This window comes from Rhynchophorus ferrugineus, unplaced genomic scaffold (assembly GCF_030347505.1).
Source record: "Rhynchophorus ferrugineus isolate W39M unplaced genomic scaffold, kcgeb_rfMv2 rfM8, whole genome shotgun sequence".
NCBI classification, from domain to species: Eukaryota; Metazoa; Arthropoda; class Insecta; order Coleoptera; family Curculionidae; genus Rhynchophorus; species Rhynchophorus ferrugineus.
In genome coordinates, this window is record NW_027472587.1 from 17,362,097 (window position 1) to 17,387,151 (window position 25,055).

Below are 25,055 nucleotides of genomic sequence, written 5' to 3' on the forward strand. Positions count from 1 at the left end.
GGAAAAGGATTTGGTTGTCTTGGTCTCAAATATGATCTTCTATAATAAAGTAGTTAAATAATAATGTATTTAACTGACTGATTGTAGAATTTTTTTAAATATTTTATATGTTTAATATGAAGTATAATTTTTGATTAACAAAACTTTATTTGAAAATATACACTCTATCTACACTAACTCGATTTTTTAATATAAAGTATAGTGGTCCATTATTATCCCGTGATAATCCCGCCATAAATTTTTAATGTATCGGAAGGAAACCTTTATGGCCCATCAACCCCATCATCAGTATACTGGGGATGAAGCTCTAACTGAATATTTGGAGGTTAATTTAATTTTTTTTACTTAAATTAGTCCTGTTTTATTAAAGGTCAAAATGGCGTTTCAGCAGAGCGTTTCGGAAGCAGCGAGACGATTCCTGCGGAAAAAAGCGAGGAGGACTTGAAAAAGGTCACCACTATTCACTCAACGCCTACTTCGACGCTGGACGATGGATACGAATCCTCAAACAGTACACCTCTAGTTTCTGGTGAGTTTTTCAATGATTTGTTATTAATGATTTTACAATAATACAATTACAACATAATAATTTTTCAATATCAAATATAAATTACCAAATAAAAATATTTTTTAATACCTGTTATTTCACGCAGTTTCTGTGTTTCTTTAGTGTGGTATAATTTGTAAAAGAATTAAGCGTTACTTAATAGATGCTAGAATGGTGATATTTTTTCGATATTGTTTAAATATCCGTTCGGTAACTATTGCCAAATTATCGTCGAGCAAATGGTTCCACAACAAAGTATTTTATATATAATTAAAATTTATTTATACATGCATATAACGATATAAATGAAAATAGGCATTCAGTAGTTATATGTTAAATACAGTATGTTGACCAAAGATGTATAAACTCTTCATTATTTTATTTCTGTAAAAATAAACCTGTTTTCACCACTACAATAAATGGTGAGTGTTTTACAGGGCATTTTCAAGATAACCATAATATCAACCTATCGAGATCTAATAATTAATTTTGAAAAAGGTACCTTAATTGATGATGTCTCAGAATCTGCTAATTTTTTGGATGAAGGTACTATTGTATCAGATCATATTGTGTAGCAGTCATCATAAATGACCATTTTTATGCATATATACTCTAGCTATTCAGAAATAAAATTGTAAACAAAAATAGTAATTTAGAGACATAAATATTGTATCTTCACTAAAATAGTTCTTATATTTCGACAATATTATACATTTTTAAATTGTATATTGAAAACTTTGTATGTGCTCATAGTATATGAACGATTCTTACTTTAATTTCTTTAGATTTACTTACAACATCATTCTATAATCTCCTGAAGGCAATGAAACTTATTTTCAGGATACTTAAAATCCCAGATTTTTAAATACTAATACAGATAATCAGATCTATAACAAAATATCTGTATTGTTAAGAATGAGTGTTTTCAATGTTCTGGATTAATTTGCTAATTAACGAAAGTATTCTAATTATGAAAATATTATTAGAAATTAACAAAAATGTGAAGCCAAGCGATTTTTACTTTGGGTTTTAAAAAATTTACCAAACTATTCGAAATTAATAAATGACAACAATCTTCGCTATTCGAATTAACCGGAAACCCATTCGATCTACAACCAATGCTGGCAATTTTCGAAATTATGTAAAACGGCGAAAACTAATGAAAAATTTTCCAATACTTTCGATGCGATAACAGGCCGCCGATAAACACGATATTGGTCCAGAAACACTATCGGCATTTAAACTAGATCGGCCGCATTGGATCGGAATTGGACGGAATTAAATATTGATGAAGCCGAAATCACTTAATGCGATCAGAGTCAGATATCAGTCACTTTTTTGAGGCCACATTTTCAACAATATATCGGACTAATGCCGACCATGATGAAAATCTAATCTCTAACTATTTGGTGGACGAAAATTAATTAGAATCAATCGCCGATTTTTAAAATGAATACGCGGATTATTTCAAAAGTAGCCTCGACTGCTATAGAAGGGACATCAACATATAGATATTTTACGTTGTTGTACATAGGTTTATAATATATTTATTTTAATGCTACTAGTCATTGCCAACTAAACTACATTTTCTCTTTACAAGAACTTAAACTTACACAACACCAAACATGATCAAATGGTTTGCTTCTCTAGAATTTGTGTCCTATTCTGGTGTTATACAAGAGTTACATTACATCTACGTTGACATCAGAGGGAAATCTGTCCTCATGAATCCTTGTTCTTCTCTTGAATTCCGAAGTGGCAGTTGGTATCTGAAGTTCTCGATGTAATCAGTTCTGTAATATCTCGGTGCACTTAAAATACTTCTTCTTCTTCTTACGACTTTGTCCTAGAGAACTTGTATTCTACTTATATTAGTATTCGCGGAACATCCCCACTATTCAATTCCGTATGTCCATATAGGATTCAATATTTGCTTCTACGTAGCAATTTCTTATATACTGGTAATTCTGATGTTCCAATTAACCAATACATTTTCCTATATATCCATCACTTCTTTTCCCATGTAGGAGGAGTATTCTACAACTAAATCCGATATTTTTTCTTATATTAATAGTCATCATAGTCAATAGTAAACACCCATGATAGCTTATTCCATTTATTAATAACTAAATATGTCAAAATCATCATATTTATACATCGGAGTGTATCCAACAAGTAATTATAATTTCACAACTCGAATTATTTAGAACTGAGAAAATCCTTTTTTACTATTCATATCTTATCTTCTGCAAAATGCCCCCATAATAAAAAACGATGCTTTGTTAATATGCCTGCAGAAGTGTCCGCTTGATTATATCAAATGTTACATCATATATCGTAAAGCCACTTAAACATAATTAGTAATTTGAGCATTTATATTTAACTAAAATGCAGTTGTGTCTGCATAATTTTCTGCTATACGATACAAACTCTTGTTTTATTTCTCTATTCCAATATTTTATAAACGGTTATTATATATAGCTGAATTTGTTTTATAGTCATCTGGCTTCAGTCATCAAGTAGCTGAAGCAAGAATGCGATAATATATTTTCCAATTGACATGATAATAACATGTTTGACACTATCCTTTGTTGCACGTATGAGTTAATGGATTTTTTCTTTGATAAATCTGTTGATGCCTCCAAAGTTCAAATGAAATTATAATTTAGTTTAATAAAACTGACAGTAAATATAATAGTGTAAAGACTAAATATATGTAATGAAAATTCGCAATATCTAGTCGCCTGTATAATATCTTGTAAGTGAACAATATTAAGAATTAAGAAATAAAATATAAACATGTTTGGAATCGCCGTTAAAGTCTTTATTTTAGTTTCATTGTCCTCAATAGCCTCAAAGCAATAATATCAATACAGTTTCTTGAGACTAAAGATTAAAAAAATGTCTGATGAAGGCATATTGGACGAAAGCGACGGCTCCGACAAGATATGAGCCCAGTTTTTGCCAAAAAATTATCTTCATGCAAACTTCTTCACTAAACTCACTTTCTACACGATTATATTTTACAAAATAGAGGGTAGTGCCTTAGTGTTTGGCTCTGCTAATAAGCAGTTAAATCAACATCTGTTAAATTGTTATCTTATTGGATCAGTGACCGTACTTTTGCAAAATACAGAGAAATATAGCCGTCAGGAACTATTTTTGGATATGTGACCCCTGGAAAGAAATTTTATTTGAGTAGAAAAATATATAAAAAAGTATTATAAAAACAGTGAATATCGAAAACGGGCAATATAACTGCACATATGACCCCCGTATACATTTCGCGATGGTTATCAGATGATAAAGTCAATTAAAAATTTACGGACCAATAAAAATCGACCGAATTCCGGAACGCATAGCGAAAAAACGCAACCTAATTTCTGTCGGTGAGATTTCAATTTTAATCCTCGTCCATAAAAAAAACAAAAAATAATCTCAGTCCAACTTCAAATAGGCGAATATATCGAGGAATCCGTATACCAGGGACTCAACTGGTTTCCGGCTACGGAGATTATTGAATCAAACAGTGGGGTATAATTGTTTATAGCCCCTCCAGGTATCATTAGCTGGTAGTTACTTAATTTTAACGAAGGCATTAAGGCTGTGATTGCAAACCGAAAGAAGGGGACTGGGTAGTGGAAGTGAGGACGCGAAAATAGTTTTGAATAATTTTTGACGCTTTTCCTGATATTCTAAATGAAATAATAATAATAATAATACAAGTGTTGCATTCTATATTTCGAGATTAAACCAGATTATAAAAAACTGAGCTGTTTTTTTTTGACAAGACGTTTTTTTTTATTTCAAACCAAAGTCATATTTAACCAAAATAAGTATCAGACTGTAAAAACGAAACGACTGAATCAATTTATCGATAACTGAAAGTTAAGGATTTAATATTATCCGATTTTGTGTAGAATCGTCGACGGTGAGAGGGTCCTTTAAATCCAATCAGGTTCGGTTTTTATCGGATGAGTTGCAGATCTTACACCACTAATTGATAATGTAGCGGCTTAAAATTGCAACGCTAATTGTAACTGTGAGATGCTCAGGTTAAATTGGAATTTCATAAACAAGCTAAAGCACCTTTAACAGAGACGAAGATATCGATTGACCTAACGAACCAATTTGTACGTCCGTTGTTAAAAATTAATTATCATAACTGTTTTATATATATATATATATATATATATATATATATATATATATATATATATATATATATTCTCTTTTATTTCCTCTTTCCCGTCTTTGTTTAATTGTCTTTGTTTGTTAATACTTATTTCATGGTAAGTTTCTAATTGTATTTATTAGTAATCTGAGAACTATCTTTTTTTTATGTTTTTATGTTTCTTTTTATCTACTACTTCAACTCATTTTAACTCATCATTATAATTATTGCATAAACGAAGAAAATAACGAATTGATCTTAATATTTATGTTAGTGTATTGATCAACACCTTATTCTTATATCTTGCAGATGATATGAAATAAAGAATTAATAAAGATGAACAATATTTAATAACGTGGCGAAGACAATCAAAGCTATTAAAATTTTACATATAATATCGGTTAGAAATTGTTGCCGTAACAGGCCATTTCAATGTATTTTATCTTCAGCTATTACCCTATCAATAATAGAAGCCCATTACGTAGGTTTGTAAATAAGACATTTAAGAGCTGTTTAGATTTCGTGACATAATCTTTTGGTACCCATCCGAAAATGATTTCCTTGTTTTGAATTATTACGCTAAAATAACATATTTATTACATTAACAATAATACAAATTTTTTACTTAATGTAAGTTTATTAGCACACATTAAATAATATTTTTGTCAGTGGACTCCTTGTACATTTGCGCTTACCAAAATAAACTCGAAAATTTCTCTGGAGCGTCCAATGATAGTCATTCGGTCGCTCAACTTTCATTGGTATCTTTTTCCACCACTGCTCTGGAGGAACTATTCACGTTGGTCTTCACTGACATTTCCTGAATATTTAGTAAAGTATTCGAGGTGGTAGTTGAGATTTCAGACCATTTGTTATGCACATATACACAAAAATCAAGGTAATGTTACTTCTCTCCGACACTAAGAATCAAATAATATAACAGAGAAGCAGGAGCTCAAATAAAACGGACATTAAATTAGTAAAACAAATAATAAGGAAGCAAACAGAAAAATAATTACTCGGATTCTGATTATTAAGTAAGTGTAATTAAGTCATTGTGTACAGAATACAATTTAATTAACGAGATTTCTATTATTATTAAAATCGTACACAAAACGAATTATGTAACATGAGATTACGTAAAAAAGAAAAGCATTTGATAAGATGGGAATGTCAAAATTATTGCTAACAAGACGTATTTATTTCATTTTCGATCACTTATTTCATTAATATTTAGAAATCCCGCACTATTTGTCAGATATGTGATATATTCATCTGTCCTCTGACTATTCTCATACCTCAAAATGTGATTTAGAGTTTCTTCAGTGGTTATATCCACAAATAAAAATAGTTTGTGGAGGACACAGTGTTCAGGAAAGTTCATCATATCACATCATCATTGTCAGTTAACTAACACTATATATAGCCGTCAGGAACTATTTTTGGATATGTGACCCCTGGAAAGAAATTTTATTTGAGTAGAAAAATATATAAAAAAGTATTATAAAAACAGTGAATATCGAAAACGGGCAATATAACTGCACATATGACCCCCGTATACATTTCGCGATGGTTATCAGATGATAAAGTCAATTAAAAATTTACGGACCAATAAAAATCGACCGAATTCCGGAACGCATAGCGAAAAAACGCAACCTAATTTCTGTCGGTGAGATTTCAATTTTAATCCTCGTCCATAAAAAAAACAAAAAATAATCTCAGTCCAACTTCAAATAGGCGAATATATCGAGGAATCCGTATACCAGGGACTCAACTGGTTTCCGGCTACGGAGATTATTGAATCAAACAGTGGGGTATAATTGTTTACAGCCCCTCCAGGTATCATTAGCTGGTAGTTACTTAATTTTAACGAAGGCATTAAGGCTGTGATTGCAAACCGAAAGAAGGGGACTGGGTAGTGGAAGTGAGGACGCGAAAATAGTTTTGAATAATTTTTGACGCTTTTCCTGATATTCTAAATGAAATAATAATAATAATAATACAAGTGTTGCATTCTATATTTCGAGATTAAACCAGATTATAAAAAACTGAGCTGTTTTTTTTTTGACAAGACGTTTTTTTTTTATTTCAAATCAAAGTCATATTTAACCAAAATAAGTATCAGACTGTAAAAACGAAACGACTGAATCAATTTATCGATAACTGAAAGTTAAGGATTTAATATTATCCGATTTTGTGTAGAATCGTCGACGGTGAGAGGGTCCTTTAAATCCAATCAGGTTCGGTTTTTATCGGATGAGTTGCAGATCTTACACCACTAATTGATAATGTAGCGGCTTAAAATTGCAACGCTAATTGTAACTGTGAGATGCTCAGGTTAAATTGGAATTTCATAAACAAGCTGAAGCACCTTTAACAGAGACGAAGATATCGATTGACCTAACGAACCAATTTGTACGTCCGTTGTTAAAAATTAATTATCATAACTGTTTTATATATATATATATATATATATATATATATATATATATATATATATATATATATTCTCTTTTATTTCCTCTTTCCCGTCTTTGTTTAATTGTCTTTATTTGTTAATACTTATTTCATTGTGAGTTTCTAATTGTATTTATTAGTAATCTGAGAACTATCTTTTTTTTATGTTTTTATGTTTCTTTTTATCTACTACTTCAACTCATTTTAACTCATCATTATAATTATTGCATAAACGAAGAAAATAACGAATTGATCTTAATATTTATGTTAGTGTATTGATCAACACCTTATTCTTATATCTTGCAGATGATATGAAATAAAGAATTAATAAAGATGAACAATATTTAATAACGTGGCGAAGACAATTAAAGCTATTAAAATTTTACATATAATATCGGTTAGAAATTGTTGCCGTAACAGGCCATTTCAATGTATTTTATCTTCAACTATTGCCCTATCAATAATAGAAGCCCATTACGTAGGTTTGTAAATAAGACATTTAAGAGCTGTTTAGATTTCGTGACATAATCTTTTGGTACCCATCCGAAAATGATTTCCTTGTTTTGAATTATTACGCTAAAATAACATATTTATTACATTAACAATAATACAAATTTTTTACTTAATGTAAGTTTATTAGCACACATTAAATAATATTTTTGTCAGTGGACTCCTTGTACATTTGCGCTTACCAAAATAAACTCGAAAATTTCTCTGGAGCGTCCAATGATAGTCATTCGGTCGCTCAACTTTCATTGGTATCTTTTTCCACCACTGCTCTGGAGGAACTATTCACGTTGGTCTTCACTGACATTTCCTGAATATTTAGTAAAGTATTCGAGGTGGTAGTTGAGATTTCAGACCATTTGTTATGCACATATACACAAAAATCAAGGTAATGTTACTTCTATCCGACACTAAGAATCAAATAATATAACAGAGAAGCAGGAGCTCAAATAAAACGGACATTAAATTAGTAAAACAAATAATAAGGAAGCAAACAGAAAAATAATTACTCGGATTCTGATTATTAAGTAAGTGTAATTAAGTCATTGTGTACAGAATACAATTTAATTAACGAGATTTCTATTATTATTAAAATCGTACACAAAACGAATTATGTAACATGAGATTACGTAAAAAAGAAAAGCATTTGATAAGATGGGAATGTCAAAATTATTGCTAACAAGACGTATTTATTTCATTTTCGATCACTTATTTCATTAATATTTAGAAATCCCGCACTATTTGTCAGATATGTGATATATTCATCTGTCCTCTGACTATTCTCATACCTCAAAATGTGATTTAGAGTTTCTTCAGTGGTTATATCCACAAATAAAGATAGTGTGTGGAGGACACGGTGTTCAGGAAAGTTCATCATATCACATAATCATTGTCAGTTAACTAACACTCATTTCATGAACATAGATAGACATGAACATTATTACATTTTTCAACCTATCTATAACAACTTATCAGCATACGTTTCCGCCTAATAGCAATTAAATTTAACTACAGTTTAACATATTATAAAATACTATAGATACTACACTATAGACAGGCTACTAGACTTCATCAGTGAAATAATTTATACTAAGAAAATTTAATACTTTTTGATATTATTTATTGACCTACAGTGCCTAGTTTCAGATTTGGCTTAGTATTTGCTATGTTGATGCATGCAGTGAGACTTGGTAAGACTGATATAAACTCTTGATGCCGACTATTAACTTCTAACTGTCCATTATGAGATATAGGATGCGAAAGTGATTTACCCAAATAATGTATCCCGTTTATTGTATTTGTTTGTTTTATATGCTTTAAGCTAGATAATTTTCATAATATTTTAGATTTTTACTTATATTTTATATTTATATAATTTATTATTTACCTTTATATAGGTTTTATTTTTATATACATATTTACTTACAATTAACTGTTTATACTGCTTTACTTTCTATTTTGTATTTTAATTGTTCAGTATTTTAATCAGACACATACGTTCATGTTATTATATTAATAATATACCATATATACTTATAATACTTTAATAATATACCATACCCACGATACTTACAGTAAACTAATCAAAGATATTGTAATACTTTATATACATTATTTTCAGTCACTAAATAACACAATAGTGTCGAAAGTAAGGTTAAATTGAACGAAGTCAGGTTTCGATTTCTATTGTCACCCATCGTATAGTCCAGATCTCATCCCCTGGGACTACGAACGAACTGGTTACGAACCTCAAGGGGTTGTTCCTAGGAAAGACCCATGTTTAATAGAGTATAAAGGTATAAAGAAATTAGAGCAGCGCTGGTCCGAATGTGTTAACCTTGATGAGAAATATCTCGATTAATGTTATTTGAAAAATTAATAATTATAAATATTTGGTAACATTCTTCAACTAATATGTTGAAAGTGAAACGGAAAAACCGAATGTACCGTTTCAATTAATAATTTCGCTGTCCCAGATATAAATCAATCGGCCTTCTAATTTCTTTTTAATTTTCTGTATAATTAACCGGCACGAAGGGTGGCGGCGCGGCGGCCGGAGGGACGAGGGGCTACCGGCCTCTCCACCGACGAGACAATTATAGGTAGTGGCGGCATTCCACACCGTTTCTGAAGTCAAGCAGGCTGCACATTACCGCATTCCTCAACTTCAATATAGCCACGGAGTTATGCCCTACGCCTGGGCCCGTCTTCTGGTCCCTTCGACGCCGGATACCTCTCCGGTTTTTGCCTTATTTTTCTCGCAGTTCTGCCGGTTGATATCGATATTATTGCGTGAACTTAAAACCGATATTTTTTTACACCACGGTGGTCTGGAAACTTCCCAGAATCTTTCCCTGTTCTCGTAAAACACCTACAACATATATAGTGTATTTTATTGGTGCTAATTACTATACAATTTAATAATTGATATTTATTTATTTTTACCAACTAAACTCTTAAAATATTGGCCATAAAATAGTTTTTACGTTTTCTTTTTAACCGGTACAACATTTTTTATTCAATTTATAGTCCGTCAACAGCAACTACATTTTCATATATTTCAATCAATTTACGGATTCCATTTTTTTGGGGTAGTACGTCGGAGGAAGTAGTAATAATAAACATGGCCTCGAGAATAAGACAGGTGGGGTAGCAATTCCTATTTTTATATCTCCAAGTATATTTTAACCCATTTTGCAGCATGTGGTCGAGCGTTATCATGCTTAAGAATCACATTGTTATATGTTTGATCGTATTCTGGCTGAAAGGCATCATTTATAGTCGATAATGATCCCCATTGATGATTTCATTAGTTTTTAGCAATTCATAGTATACCGCACCAAGCTGACTCCACCAAATACAAAGCATTAACTTAGAGCCATGGATATTCGTCTTTGTCGTTGATATTGATAAATGGCGAGGTGATCCCGAAGCTTTTTTTCACTTCAACGCTTTTCAATGTCTCAATGATCAAACGCTTTTCAATGTCTCTTGGATTCTAACTCTAACTTCTTGTAATTCTAACTCCCAAGAGTTATACATATTCTTCATGCGTTTAACGCGGATCCAAATACTCATTTTTAATTTATTTTAGCTGGCTAGAACACTCTTTATCTTTGGTATCAAAATTACCCCTTTTAAACATCGAAACTGGTATTAACATATTAAAATCTATGGAGTTTGGTTGACATAAGCTTCACACCGCACTCCTTCCAAAGCTTTCAGCTGCCTTTTTCTTCAAGTTAAACTAAAGAGGTAAACGTTGCCTCAAAGTCGATTCACTCAGTACATATTCGAACATTTTCAACGTACTGAACACATTTTTTCAGTATTTTTCATCGTCGTGGCGGTCGCTGAAAGTTAGTGGTGGTAAAACAGAAATTTTATATGAACATAAACATCACCAAAACAAAATGTACACTGATTCAAAACTAACACGAAAATCGCTGTAAAATTAATTAAATTAATTTCGCGCATTCTTCGCTGTTTGTTGGTTTGCCAAATTGTTTGAAAATCGAGGGCATCCCGAAACGTTAAAAAACGGGACCCCTCGAAAGTTGCTGTGTGAATTGTTTGCGATTAAATTTTATCTTAATTACGTGGAATTTCTGAATTGTTCACGGTGTTTACCATCCGCTGACCTAACAAAGGTACTTCTTTCGGAGTTTAAATGTTTCTTTTGGCTCATGATATTATTAGGGATATAAACCTTTATAGGTCAATGATGTTAGTTCAAAAAAAAGGTAGCTGAGATATTGATAATTTTCATAATATTTTTATTTCAAGATATCTCTAATCCTCTTGTTTATCCTTTTTCTTTAAATTTTACAGTTAATTGTAACACAGCTTTGAACCACTTTTACTGGATAACAAAGGTAGCGGGATATTTGGGTTCCACGTCAATTAACTTTTAAAAATGTAATGAACCGAGTTATCATATTTAACTCGCCATTAGAACAAATGAATACAGTAGTTTTTGATACAAATGACTAAAAGCTATCAAAAATGAATCACTTTGACAATAAATTGTTAAACTTGAGCTGCTCTCTGCTATTGATAACTAACGAATGAAATGCCGGCCACAAAAACATTAAGGCTGAGAAATTTGAATATATCCTCTATAATCCCGTTCCACTATCATTGGCTCTGGTGTCTGCAGAGCTCTCTTAAAAGTATAATGATGTATAGGAAATGTATTTTATTATTATATTCAATATTTTTATATAACAGCAAACTACTAATACCAATATTACATATTCGTATCGTTCGTTCAATATTATAACAAAAAATATAGTAAATTCGAGTGTTAACCATAAGTAGAAGTAGATAATACCTTTCATTTATTTAAATGACAAATATTCAATCGAATTTACCATTTTATTATACCGAATTAACTGGATTGGTTTTGAGAGACACTTTTATACCTTTTGTATTTGATTAAGTATCTCTTAATTAAGAAAACTAATTTCAATTTACTGAAGAATAAACAAATATATTATAACAAAAGATATCATACTCCATTGTCTATAATTACCACAGCATTACACATTCAAATTATTCGTTATTCCAATCGACGTCGCGGGATCTGACCTATCGTAACCAGAACTCTACATTTTATGGAGAGATGCGAAAATTGCCAACTTCTTAGACAATTAGAGTATAGACGGTAGTAAAAATATTAGTAAACACAGAAAAATACAATGGAGAATAATAATAAATTGTAATAATAAATACAATTAATATACAATAATTATACAATAGTTACTAATTTTAATGTTAATTGATTTTTAACTAAATATTTCTGTTACTTTTTCTTAAAATCAGAAAAAATATTCATATAGTTTCCAAGCTTGATACGAGTATATGGCAAAATATGATTTTAGAAGTATATAGACGTCATATTTACTGTCTCCTGAAAATCACACTTTCTTATTTTAAACATAGAATTTAATCGACGATTCCCGACAGGTGCCGCTATTGGAAATACCTGAGCAGAAGTGGAAATTTATTCATTTACATGTAATTGCAATGCCCCTTCGCCTCTGCCTCACAATAAAAAGCTCCAAGGTTTCCGAGCCGCATCTCTCCTTCGCACGAGAATGAATTTCCGACGTGGCTGTTTAAAAGGAAAATTAAATCACTAAATCTCAACCATAAATTATATTTCGTTTAATATTCGCGCCGTTCGTTCAATATTATAACAAATAATACAGTGAATTCGAGTGTTGGTCATAGCTGATTAATATCTTAATACAATCTTAAGGCTATAGTTCTTTTCTACATACTTAATGAATTATTTTTAAAAATTTTGCTCTATTTCGAAGCCTTACTGTTTACGCTTGAGATTAACTAACTCTAACTTATTAAGTAATTAAAAAAATGCATTTTCTATATAAATGATTCGTGAGTAAATAGATTATTAATAATTATTTTTGTTAAAAAATAATGAATCCTACCTAATAAGTTTTGTACTAATGCCTGTAAAACTCGAATGCATTCAAATTCTGTCATAACTTGTTTTTTGTTTCATTTTTGCTTTTATAGTCTTCCTTTTTATCATTATCCAGATATTTTTTCCACTGTAAATAATTTTACAATACACTTTATGAATTACTTTGTTTATTTTGCCCCATTTAGAAGGATCAATAGTTTACATTTGACATTTATTTTTTACTCTAAGTGCTACAACCTATATTATTAATAACAATTATTATGAAATTGTATATCATAAATATTATTTCTGTACTAATGCCGTTAAAAATCGAATGCATTCGAATTATATCATAATTCGCGCTATTATGATAACCCTTTTGTTAACGGAGTTCTCATTTTCGTTACAGATAGTTTTATAACCACTTTCCATATACTTAAAGAATGCTTTTGTCTATTCTCACTCTATTATACTGAAAGCTTAACAGTTGTCATTTGATTTAAATTACTCACAAATCGTTAAGAAATTGATTCACATTTTTAAGTGCTGCAAACTATATATAAAATATTACATATTTTCTCATAATTCAAGTTTTTGTGATGACCCTTTTGTTATATGACTTCTAATTTCCACTGTAGATAATTTTACGATCTTTTGCACGCACTCAATGATTTATTAATTACCTATTTTGCTCTATTTCGAGAACTTGACTCCAATTCCAATTGATATCAATAAACCATAAATTATTATTAATAAACAAGTGATGAAAACTATATTATCAATAGTAGTTATTATTAAATTATATATCTTGCTATATAATTTCACTGAACTAGATCAAATGGTTTTAGTTATTTGATTTTTGGACTAGGCCATCATTGTTTAGAAGAAGAAACTATCTAGACAGTAGGAGCTTAACATTGATGTGCCCTTATTCAGATTTACATGATGAAAAGGCCATGGAGCATCAATAATACCTCGCAGTATCTTCTTATCAAAATATTTGCGAAATGACTCCATTGCTCTGGCTGGTACAATCCTAAAATTGAACACCATAAATTAACACTGGTTAAAGAACTTGTTGGTTCCGGACTGACAGTACTGAATATCTACCCAATAACTAGTATATCTTCTGTATTTCAGCTCGAGTTATTGAGATTTTGTCTTAATATGTCGCTTCCACTTGAGCTTAATATCAAGGCCTATGCCAATATTTTGGCACTATTTCTATACAACTTGACCATTTTGCTTTAATCTGAATTTTTGCTTGATTTAACGTCATCCACTACATAAGGTTGAAATATACCCTCGAGGTGGTCTGCAAATCTTATATCATTCTCCTGATTATTTTTGGGGCAACTCCAATCCTCATTTTTTATTAGAGCTGTTTGCATGATAGGTTTCTTATAGCGCTCTACAGAGAATACTTCAGCCTTGGCATTATTAGCAAGTTCACACAGAATTTCGGTGATAGTGAAGTATTGAATAACCTTGATCAACTTCAACAGTTCCTCTTGAGATTTTATCTGGTTTCCGAAAACTATTTTTCTTCTATCCTTAAAAAAACTACATCTATAAAAGTGCATCCGGTTATCTAAGGATAACTAGTCTAGTATCTCTACATGCACTAAGTTATCAATATACAAAATATCTTAGTATAATTTTGCAACTGTTAGCTTTACGAGCTCACTAAACTAGTTTTTATAAACTTACAATTTAATCAAATTTGTGATAAAAAATAATTACAAAAAATATTTTCACGAACTAATTAAATTAAACGAAGCATGTTTAAAACAAACCGAGGACAAACTCTGGATGGCTTGCAAACATTTTTCCGACCACAGCGAGACAAAAGGTCCAAATAAAAAGGCAAGCGCCATCCAGAGATCTGGAAAGGGGTCAGTCTCGTTTTAATAACCAGGTGCGGGGATCGTTCGATTAAATCGTCTCCAACTTTAAAGGAGCTTTCGGAAAGAAGCTTGACGTAATTAACGGCATTAAGCGTGGATCGCGCCGGCGAAAAGTTTCTGCGAAAATAATGCCGGGCCAGAAAACAAAAACCGCTTGATACGCCGAACTATGTGCTAATGTGACTTTAATTGAATTCTTTTCTTATTGTAGGTAAAGGTAAATCCAAAATGAACAATGCTTCAGCTAGTATGGTGATCACATGTACATTGAGGAAAAGTAAGCGCTTCTATTTCACAAGGTAAATATTTTCCTAACTTTTTTTTTGATATCCAGAAGATCTACACGTACAACTAGAGGAGGATGAGCGAGAATCGTTCGTACTTTCACCAACATCAAGTCAGGCAGGTGAAGTCGACCCAGACTCATTCACGGCGGATGATAATAGGGAGACTTGGGGCTCTAACACTGATTTCTTGTTGTCCATCATTGGATTTGCGGTGGATCTGGCCAATATATGGCGGTTTCCGTATTTATGTTATCGAAATGGAGGAGGTAATGTAAATTCCAATTCATATTTTTATATCTCAGATTATATATCCGGAAAAATAATATTTTTTTGTGAACGGGATACTTTTAATTCATTAATAATTATTAGTATTAAATAATATACATTTCTATATATTTATTTTGTACTAATAATGTTAACATTGGAGTGCAGTCAGATTGTGTCATACATGTTCCTATGATTTCATTAATATTTCTTCAGCATCTCCACTAGAGATAATTTTATAACCTTCTTTATACATGCTTAATGAATTATGTTGCCAATTTTTGTTGTCTTTAGAAAGCTTGACATTTTCCACTTGAAATCAATTAACCATAAATTATTAAGCAATAAAAAATGATAAGTATTTTCGTTCTAACACCTTTAAAACTTAATTTCACATATTTAATGAAATAGTTTGCCTATTTTACTCTATATGGAGATATTGACAATTTGAACATGATATTATTTAACCATAAATTATTAACTAGTAACAGAAACGTATTCCTACTGCTACAATATATGCTATTAATAAAAACTATTTTTAAATGATGCTTTCTAAATAAAATATTTGTGCTAATACAGCTAAACTTCAAATTTATTCAGATTTTATCATAATTGATGTTTCTATGATACCCCTTTTCTTATAATTTCTTCCGCACAACTAATGAACTATTTATTGACTTATTTTGATCTAATTCGAAAACGTCACTCCAATTCGACTTAATACGAATTAAACACAAATGATTAGCAATTAAAAAGAACTTATTCTAAATAAGAAACTAAAGTATCGAAAAGTATATTATTATTAATAATAATGATTCTTAAATAATATATCTTCCTATATATAAGTTTTGTGCTAATACTGTTAAAATTTGAATGAATTCAGATTCTGTCATAATTCATGCTTTTATGATGGCGCTTTTGTTATCTTACTCCTCATTTCCACAAGAGATAATTTTAGAACCTTCTTTATACATGCTTAATGAATTATATTGCCAATTTTTGTTCTTTTTAAAAAGCTTGATAGTTTCCACTTGAAATCGATTAACCATAAATTATTAAGCAATAAAAAATGATAAGTATTTTCGTTCTAACACCTTTAAAACTTAATTTCACATATCTAATGAAATAGTTTGCTTATTTTACTCTATATGGAGATATTGACAGTTTGAACATGATATTATTTAACCATAAATTATTAACCAGTAACAGAAACGTATTCCTACTACTACAAAGCTTGCTATTAATAAAAACTATTTTTAAATGATGTATTCTAAATAAAATATTTGCGCTAATACAGATAAACTTCGAATGCATTCAGATTTTGTCATAATTGATGTTTCTATGATGCCCCTTTTCTTATAATTTTTTCCGCACAACTAATAAACTATTTATTTACTTATTTTGATCTAATTCGAAAACGTGACTCCAATTCGACTTAATACGAATTAAAGACAAAAGATTAGCAATAAAAAAGAACTTATTCTAAATAAAAAATTAAAGCACCGAAAAGTATGTTATGAGTAATAATGATTCTTAAATGATATATCTTCCTATATATAAGTTTTGTGCTAATACTGTTAAAATTTGAATGAATTCAGATTCTGTCATAATTCATGCTTTTATGATGGCGCTTTTGTTATCTTACTCCTCATTTCCACTAGAGATAATTTTACGACCTTTTTTCTACACTACTTAATGAATGATTTTGTCTATTTTTGCTCTATTTCCACTTAAGACAAAAGCTTCCTTTTTAAGACCTTTTTTTCTTGCAGGGGCGTTTTTAATACCGTATACTCTTATGTTAGTATTCGGAGCTGTACCTCTCTTTTATATGGAACTAATTTTAGGGCAATTTAATAGACAAGGACCTATCAGTATTTGGAGGATATGTCCGTTATTTAAAGGTAACTCATCTGCAAAAATTATTATACATGTTTAATAAGATGGAATTTTAGGAGTGGGATTCTGTGCTGTATTGGTAGCATTTTATGTTTCCTTTTACTACAACGTTATATTAGGTAAATTTACTCAAGCCGCTTGATAAACAGAATTATCCGATAACAATATGTTATTCCACCAAAATTTTAGCATGGGCTCTATATTATTTGGGATCAAGTATCTCGGAGGAATTACCGTGGATGCACTGCAACAACTCCTGGAACACCGAGCTCTGTTGGGAAACAAGAGACGTCAGTGATTCGAACAAGACTTACTCGATTTTCGTAAACGAAACGAACAAAATGACTAAACATACACCAGCTTTCGAGTTCTTTCAGTAAGTGTGATCTAGATTTATACATTATTTTAGTATGCTCAGAGCCATGCTAGTTCATTATTATGATTGGGTAATATTTATAATACTTGACTTTATTTTTTGTAGTCGAGCTGTACTGGAGATGCAATGGAGCGATGGTTTACATGAAATTGGTTACCCCAAATGGCAGTTAGTCGTTTGTTTGATAATGATCTATTGTCTGCTTTATGTTTCCTTATTTAAAGGTGTTAAATCATCAGGTAATATGTAACAATTTTTATTTTGATGAATTGAATGAAACATTCGCATATTTTTGGTGGTAAATTATAGAAGTTTATACTACAGCATTAATACTCTTACAGGAAAAGTGGTATGGGTAACTGCAACCATGCCCTACGTCGTCCTGAGCATCCTGCTGGTAAGAGGTCTCATGCTACCAGGATCACTGACTGGGATCTCCTATTATCTCAAACCGGAGCTCTCGAAGCTCAAGGAAACTCAAGTAAGACATCGCCCGACATGATCCGTCCTCATTTATACCTCCACCGTTCGATTTCGTAAAAATTAAAATGACTCATCTCGTCTAATAATATACACGCATTCGATGCGATGTCGTCTGAAAAACCCCCTTCCGCACTCGATATCTGTAAATCGTTTCCATATCAAGAACGACGGTGTATTTTTATTGATTCCGCGTCTCCTATTTCTCTTAAATTTCTGGATTTGCAATTTGAATTTGATTTTACTCTGGGAGGACGCGAATGTGCGAACGGGCGTTGGAAAAAGCGCCAGCGGTAACTTTGTTTTTACTTCTCACATTTCTTGTAGCGGAATTCGAAATTCGTTTTGAATCAGTGCCTTATATAATTGATATGATTTTTTCTGTCTCATAGGTGTGGGTGGATGCTGCCGTTCAGATATTTTATTCGGTGGGTGCCGGATTTGGGGTACACCTTTCTTATGCTAGCTACAATACCTTCCACAACAACTGTTACAGGTATATAGTTTTCAAAAATTTTTATCATAAAAATAATATGTTTTCAAATTAAGGTGATTGAACTTTGATTGAAATTAACCACTATATTATAGTTATTATTGTAACAATTACCATGCTTGCTATGTTGTGTAAAATCAGCAGTATTTCGCCTAATTTTGTTCTTTAAATAATATGCAGGAATATATGAGTTGCTCTAAAACCTTACTCTACATTTTTGGTACTACTGAGCAGAATGATAACTGAGAATGAATAATAGGTATAGTAGATAAACAATAGTGACAAAATTGTCCAATTTTTGAATATATAATAATTAACACAAGGCAAATTGATTGAGAGGACATTAAAAACCATTATCGATTTTTTTTTGAAGTCCAATAAGACATTCCTGCTTGCTATGCAAAGTCTAAAATCAGGATCAAACGGTTCCACAAAACGATGTACAGTTAGGAATTTATAGAAATACTTTAGAGTAACACAATTCTTCATACATAAGTAAGATTACGTGTTTTGAATATCTTATTTCATTATTAAAAGCATTTTCCATTGATATGGTGATCTAACAATGTCAAAAAACCGACTTTGTTTTTGGTAAATGGTAAAAAAACGTTAAATACGAAGGTCTTAATCGAAAATAAAATGTGATTATTTAATATTTTGTCATTTTCTTTCAGAATATATGACTAATTTTTTTTCTATTGCCTACTGAAATTTGAGCTATTTTGATTCATTGTATATTTGTAAAAATATATTTTATAAAATAATCATACTAATAAATAAATATAATTTAAAAATTTCATACTGTCTTTATTTATAGTACTTTAATTTATAACAACTTCAATAAAAATTGTTACTATTGCTGCTTATTCTTGTGGCGTATATTTATCCATAATAAAATTTTCGACTGAATATTTGAAATGGTAGCGGGACTTTTGCTCCACTTTATATTCAATGTTATATTTTCAGAGATTGCATCATAACGACCATCGTAAATTGCTTCACCAGCTTCTTCTCCGGATTTGTGATATTCACCTATTTAGGGTACATGTCCCATAAGCAAGGGGTTGATATTAAGTATGTTGCGACCGAAGGTAACGGTACTTCGAGAACTCTAATTCCCCATATACGATCACGAAATTCATTTCAGGTCCAGGCCTAGTATTCCAGGTCTATCCGGAGGCAGTAGCAACTTTGCCCGGCTCTCATCTTTGGTCTGTTTTGTTCTTCTTCATGCTGATAATGCTTGGTGTGGATTCGGCGGTATTTTATCTTAAAAACAATGAACTTATCGACTGATTCAATGCATTTTCAGATGGGTGGACTCGAGTGTGTCATAACCGGATTGATGGATGAATTTACGGTATTCTTCAGGGATCGGAAGTACGCCAGGGAAATATTCACCATGTTCGTGATAATCACGTCATTCTCAGTAGCTTTGATTAATGTAACTCCGGTAAGTCAGCATATACACTGAAACAAATATTTGGATATTTTGTCGTTTTAATTTCCAGGGTGGTATTTATATGTTCCATTTATTTGACACTTACTCAGCTGGTATATCTCTCCTATGCTCAGCGTTGTTCGAAGCCATCGCTGTATCATGGTTTTATGGTAAATAGATGTACTGTATCGACGAGTATATACTCCCTGATATTATTCTAGGCCTGGATAGATTGACGCAAGATGTAGAAGCTATGCTGGGTATGAAGCCTGGTATTTATTGGAGGGTTTGTTGGAAATTTATCAGTCCATCTTTTATAGTGGTATGTCTCGAAAAACATCACCAGACGCTTTATTTATTGCACGTGTTTTAGTGTGTGGTAATGTTTGGGTTGCTATACCATCAACCTCTGGTGTACAACGACTACTTTTATCCAACATGGGCAGAATGGGTAGGATGGACTCTGGCTCTTTCATCTATAATGATGATACCCATTGGAGCTATCGTAAAATTATGTAAAACACCAGGAACGTTCAAAGAGGTATGTATATTGATTTTAGTTTGGTTTATACCATAATGTTTTTCTTTAGTATTTTTGTTTGCTGAAAGAGTATTTGAGGTAACTTTTTTCACTCATATTTTTTCTACAATATGACACTGATTATGTCTCAAAAATGGACATTTGATATATAAAAATAAAAATATCTCATATTTCCTCTTGTGTTTCACACGCAACGACTATTTTTTAAGAAAAAATTAAGAAACAGAAGTAAGGTTTTAAGTTGCTTTAATTAACAGGTCAATTGAAAAGTCCACGGTCTATCATAGTAAAACAGATTTTTTTGGCAAAATTACTTTTTTAGTCAACATAATTCCCTTCAAGAGTGATACACCGATTATAGCGACACTCCAAATTTTCGATACTATTTTCGTAATACGATTTGTCCTTTGCTTCAAAATAGGCTCCAGTTTCGGCGATCACCTTTTCTTTCGACGAAAATTCCTTCCCAGAGAGCATTCTTTTCAGATCTGAGAAGAGGAAATGGTCGCTGGGAGCCAGATCTGAAGAATACGGTGGATGGGGAAGCAATTCGAAGTCCAATTCATAGATTTTTTCTATCGCTTTCATTGGCTTGGGCACGGTACATTGTCTTGGTGAATCAGCACTTTCTTTTTGCTGTTTTTCGACGATTTTGTCCTTCAAATGGTCCAATAACGCTATGTAATAGTCGCTGTGGATGGTCCTTCCTTTTTCAAGGTATTCAATGGCAATCATTCCATGGTCATCCCGAAATACAGACGTCATAATCTTGCCGGCCGACTGTTGCGTTTTCTTACGCTTTGAACCAGGTTCATCGTGTGTAGTCCACACAGATAACTGTCGATTGGACTTCAGAGTGAAATGATGGAGACATGTCATCCATTGTCACATATCCACGCAAAAACTCGGGTTTATTACATTTAATCATCTTCAAACACTTCTCCGAATCATCAACTCGTCGTTGTTTTTGGTCAAAAGTGAGCTCACGCTGCACCCACTTTGCACAGAGCTTTCTCATACACAAATACTCGTGAATGATATGATGTACACGTTCAGTTGATATCTTTAAAGTGTCTGCTATTTCATTCAATTTCAATTAGCGGTCATTCAAAATCATTTTGTGGATTTTTTAAATGTTTTCGTCGGTAACAACGTCCTTTGGGCATCCACTGCATTCACCGTCCTCGGTGCTCATTTCACCATGTCTGCACATAGCATACCAACCCTTGATGGTTGATTTTCCTAGAACAGCAATGGCAAAAGCAATATTTTATCTACACGCGAAATTCCTTTTTATCAATTTTTTCACAATAAAAAACCTGCTTCACTCAAAATGCTATAATTCACAAAATAATGATCCTACAGGTGTCAAATTTATACACGCATCTTTTGAGCCTTAGAGCTAACTAAGAAAATATATGGATATAATTCTAGTAGCGCCATCTATGTGTCAGGCTGGGGACTTTTAATTGACCTGTTATTATGATTAAACTTGAGCATCGAACTGTCCACTATAAATATATAATTAGAGCCATCCTTATATGATATTCAAGCCCTATTTCCAACTTGCAAATTCAAGAAATATTTTCTTCTAAGTGTTTTCCTTGAAGTCTATATATATGTCACAAATCTTGTAAAATCATTAAAAACGTCTAAAAGGGTTCTTGCAGTTTATTCAATAACTGTTAAAAATTTTAAATACTCTCTATTTTCAAGATTCATTTTTTTATTTATAATTTTTTAATTTAGAAATCAGATAAAACTAGCCTAATGTAAGCTTATTTATGGTTATTTTCAGTCAAGAGAAAGTACAGTTAAGATGGATCTTGTAGAATGTAATGACACATACCATAACTGAAAAAATTAATACGTTTTTTAAAAATTAATAATTTGGTAGGTGGAATTTGATTTCCCATTTAAGAGCCTTATTTCAACATGTGCTCATAAATATAATCATTGATTAGTATTATAAAAATTATATCCATCTGTTATCTATTATATAAAATATCGTTATTATAAAAATGCTCTATCACATAACTTTCACGCGAACCTAATATCTCATAATATTAGAATTGATTTCATTTCCTAACTATAAATACAGGTAATGAAAAACAGTTTTTTATTTATTAACACCGTAACTATAAAATAATTAATTGAAGTGCTTATATCTGTTTTAGAGAGTGGCTTTATCTATTTCACCTGAAGAAGAACATGACGACATCAGACGCAGCAAACTGATACGGAGATTTAAAGCCAAACATTGGCTGTACGTGTAAAAAAACGAAGAACGATAAAGATGGAGAGAGAATACTTGTAGGAAATTGTTTACGCTTAAAGAAATTTACGCTGGCCGTAAGAAACAACGTTCTTTTAATTTGTTGGTGACTTTATATTCTACGAATGTACAGGAAACGGTCGAGGATCACTTCGCCGTACGTTTTAAAATGATACTATATGCCCAAATCGATGTAAACCTGCTTTCTAGAGGTAATTGTACAAAAAAAAAAACAACGAGACAAACCCTATCGTCTCTGGATCTAGTAAAATTACTTAATTGCTCAGATATAAGTCGTAGCATGTAGACATCGTAATCATAAACTTTTATAATGGACACCACCACCATCCATAGTGAGGATGGAGTTTCGATTGACCTGTATATAGCAGAAAAATGGAGTTGTCGAAATATTTAACAAGATGCCTTCGGTGTTAACTATTTCGATCTCTGGGAAAGCATATTTTTAGATAGGAATCATCCGACCTTCAACACAAGAGAGCTGGCCATTTGAATATTAACAATAAAAAAAGCTAAAACCTGATATTGTGCCTTAATTATATATAATTTTTTATTATTTGCCTTATATTGGTCCTTTGGTTTTTCCTAAAATCCTTTAAAAACATTTTGCCTACGAAGAAACGCGAAATTTTTTGTAGTTAAAGTTTATATATAGAGAAAAAACGCAGAACACTAAAATGTATACGTAGAAACTACTTGACAGGCGCCTTCGCCATTTTTTGAAATACTCTTTTTCTTGCCTTTTTGGACCTGTTAGCTGCATCTTTCACTCAAAAGCCATTTTCTCGCCATTTTCCCACGAAAGTCTGTGCAGGGTTCGTTCCGTTGTAGTATGAGTCTCTGAATTATTTCCTCAACTGTGCACTGATTGTCGCATCTTCAAAATAATTTGTAATAGGATCTCCGAGAGAGACATGAAGAGAACATGAACATGAGGCACCTAATTTGAAAGACCTGAAGGCTACAGGTGTCATACTGTAACAATGTCAGTAAAAATAAAATAAGCGCTCGAAAAATATCTATTTTAGTATTGATTGTTACATTTCCTTCCTGTTAAAAAAAAATTTCTTCCTGCCATCTTAAAGAAGCAAATCCTCTTGCAGTTTGGCCCATTCGGCTTAGAACATTAGCAGTATATGCCACTTTATTTTCATGTATTACAATCCCAAATAATAGAACACCTTCAGTTGCTCTAATTTGATCCTGTTGAGATTTACAATAGCGTAACAACTGACTAATTTGACCTTTTCTACAAACATCCCCAAAACCATGCATGCTTGCTCTGCAATGCGAACTATATTATGAAAAATGCAGGAAGCTTTAACATCTGTAACAGCTAGTATAGCGCTATCGTTTATTAATATAGATTAATGGTTCAAAAAGTTATTGCTTTTTACTATTTAAGAGGTTAAACTTAAGAATATTTCAATATTTATGATTTATATGTATTCAGATACCCGTAATGTTATAAAAACATTTATTTTTTGAAGAAATATTTTGATAACATTGTCAACACATGTGGTTATCTGAGCACACGGGGAAGCTCCCATATATAATCAAACTTTATCAACTTATTTTGACTGGGTATCGGTAGGAGAGTTTCATTTTATATGCACGTAAACCAAACTAAGCTAACACTAATTTAAAATTATTGAAAGCATTTTTTTGTATAAAGCAACCTTAATTCGTGGAACTTAAATTTACTTAAAATAGTGACATGCAAAAATTAAACAATGAAACAAAAAGACATTACAATATAGTTACAATAATGATTATAATGATATTGTGCCTATTTCTATGATTACGAATCATACTCGGATCTATTACTATGCTCCTAAAGCAAAACTATAAGGTTTTGAGTGGCTTAAACCCAACTATTCGCAACGTAAACAAGCTCGTGATCAAAAATTGGAAAATAAGGCGCCAATTTACAAAAGAAGTAGTATTTCAATAAAAAA

The 25,055-nt window shown here is 31.5% G+C and overlaps 1 protein-coding gene across 1 annotated transcript; it reads left to right on the forward strand.

Annotated features, from left to right (window-relative positions):
• The first annotated feature begins 412 nt into the window (after positions 1–412).
• On the forward strand, positions 413–23,613 carry LOC143200507 (sodium-dependent noradrenaline transporter). Its single transcript, XM_076410945.1, has 16 exons — positions 413–529; positions 15,235–15,300; positions 15,358–15,576; positions 17,347–17,478; positions 17,530–17,592; positions 17,663–17,849; positions 17,955–18,088; positions 18,191–18,330; positions 18,722–18,825; positions 19,789–19,913; positions 19,970–20,082; positions 20,135–20,275; positions 20,334–20,433; positions 20,485–20,585; positions 20,637–20,804; positions 22,982–23,613. Exons 2-16 carry the CDS (start codon positions 15,252–15,254, stop codon positions 23,078–23,080), a joined length of 1,875 nt encoding a protein of 624 aa, XP_076267060.1. The 5' UTR covers positions 413–529; positions 15,235–15,251; the 3' UTR covers positions 23,081–23,613.
• Positions 23,614–25,055: the final 1,442 nt, after the last annotated feature.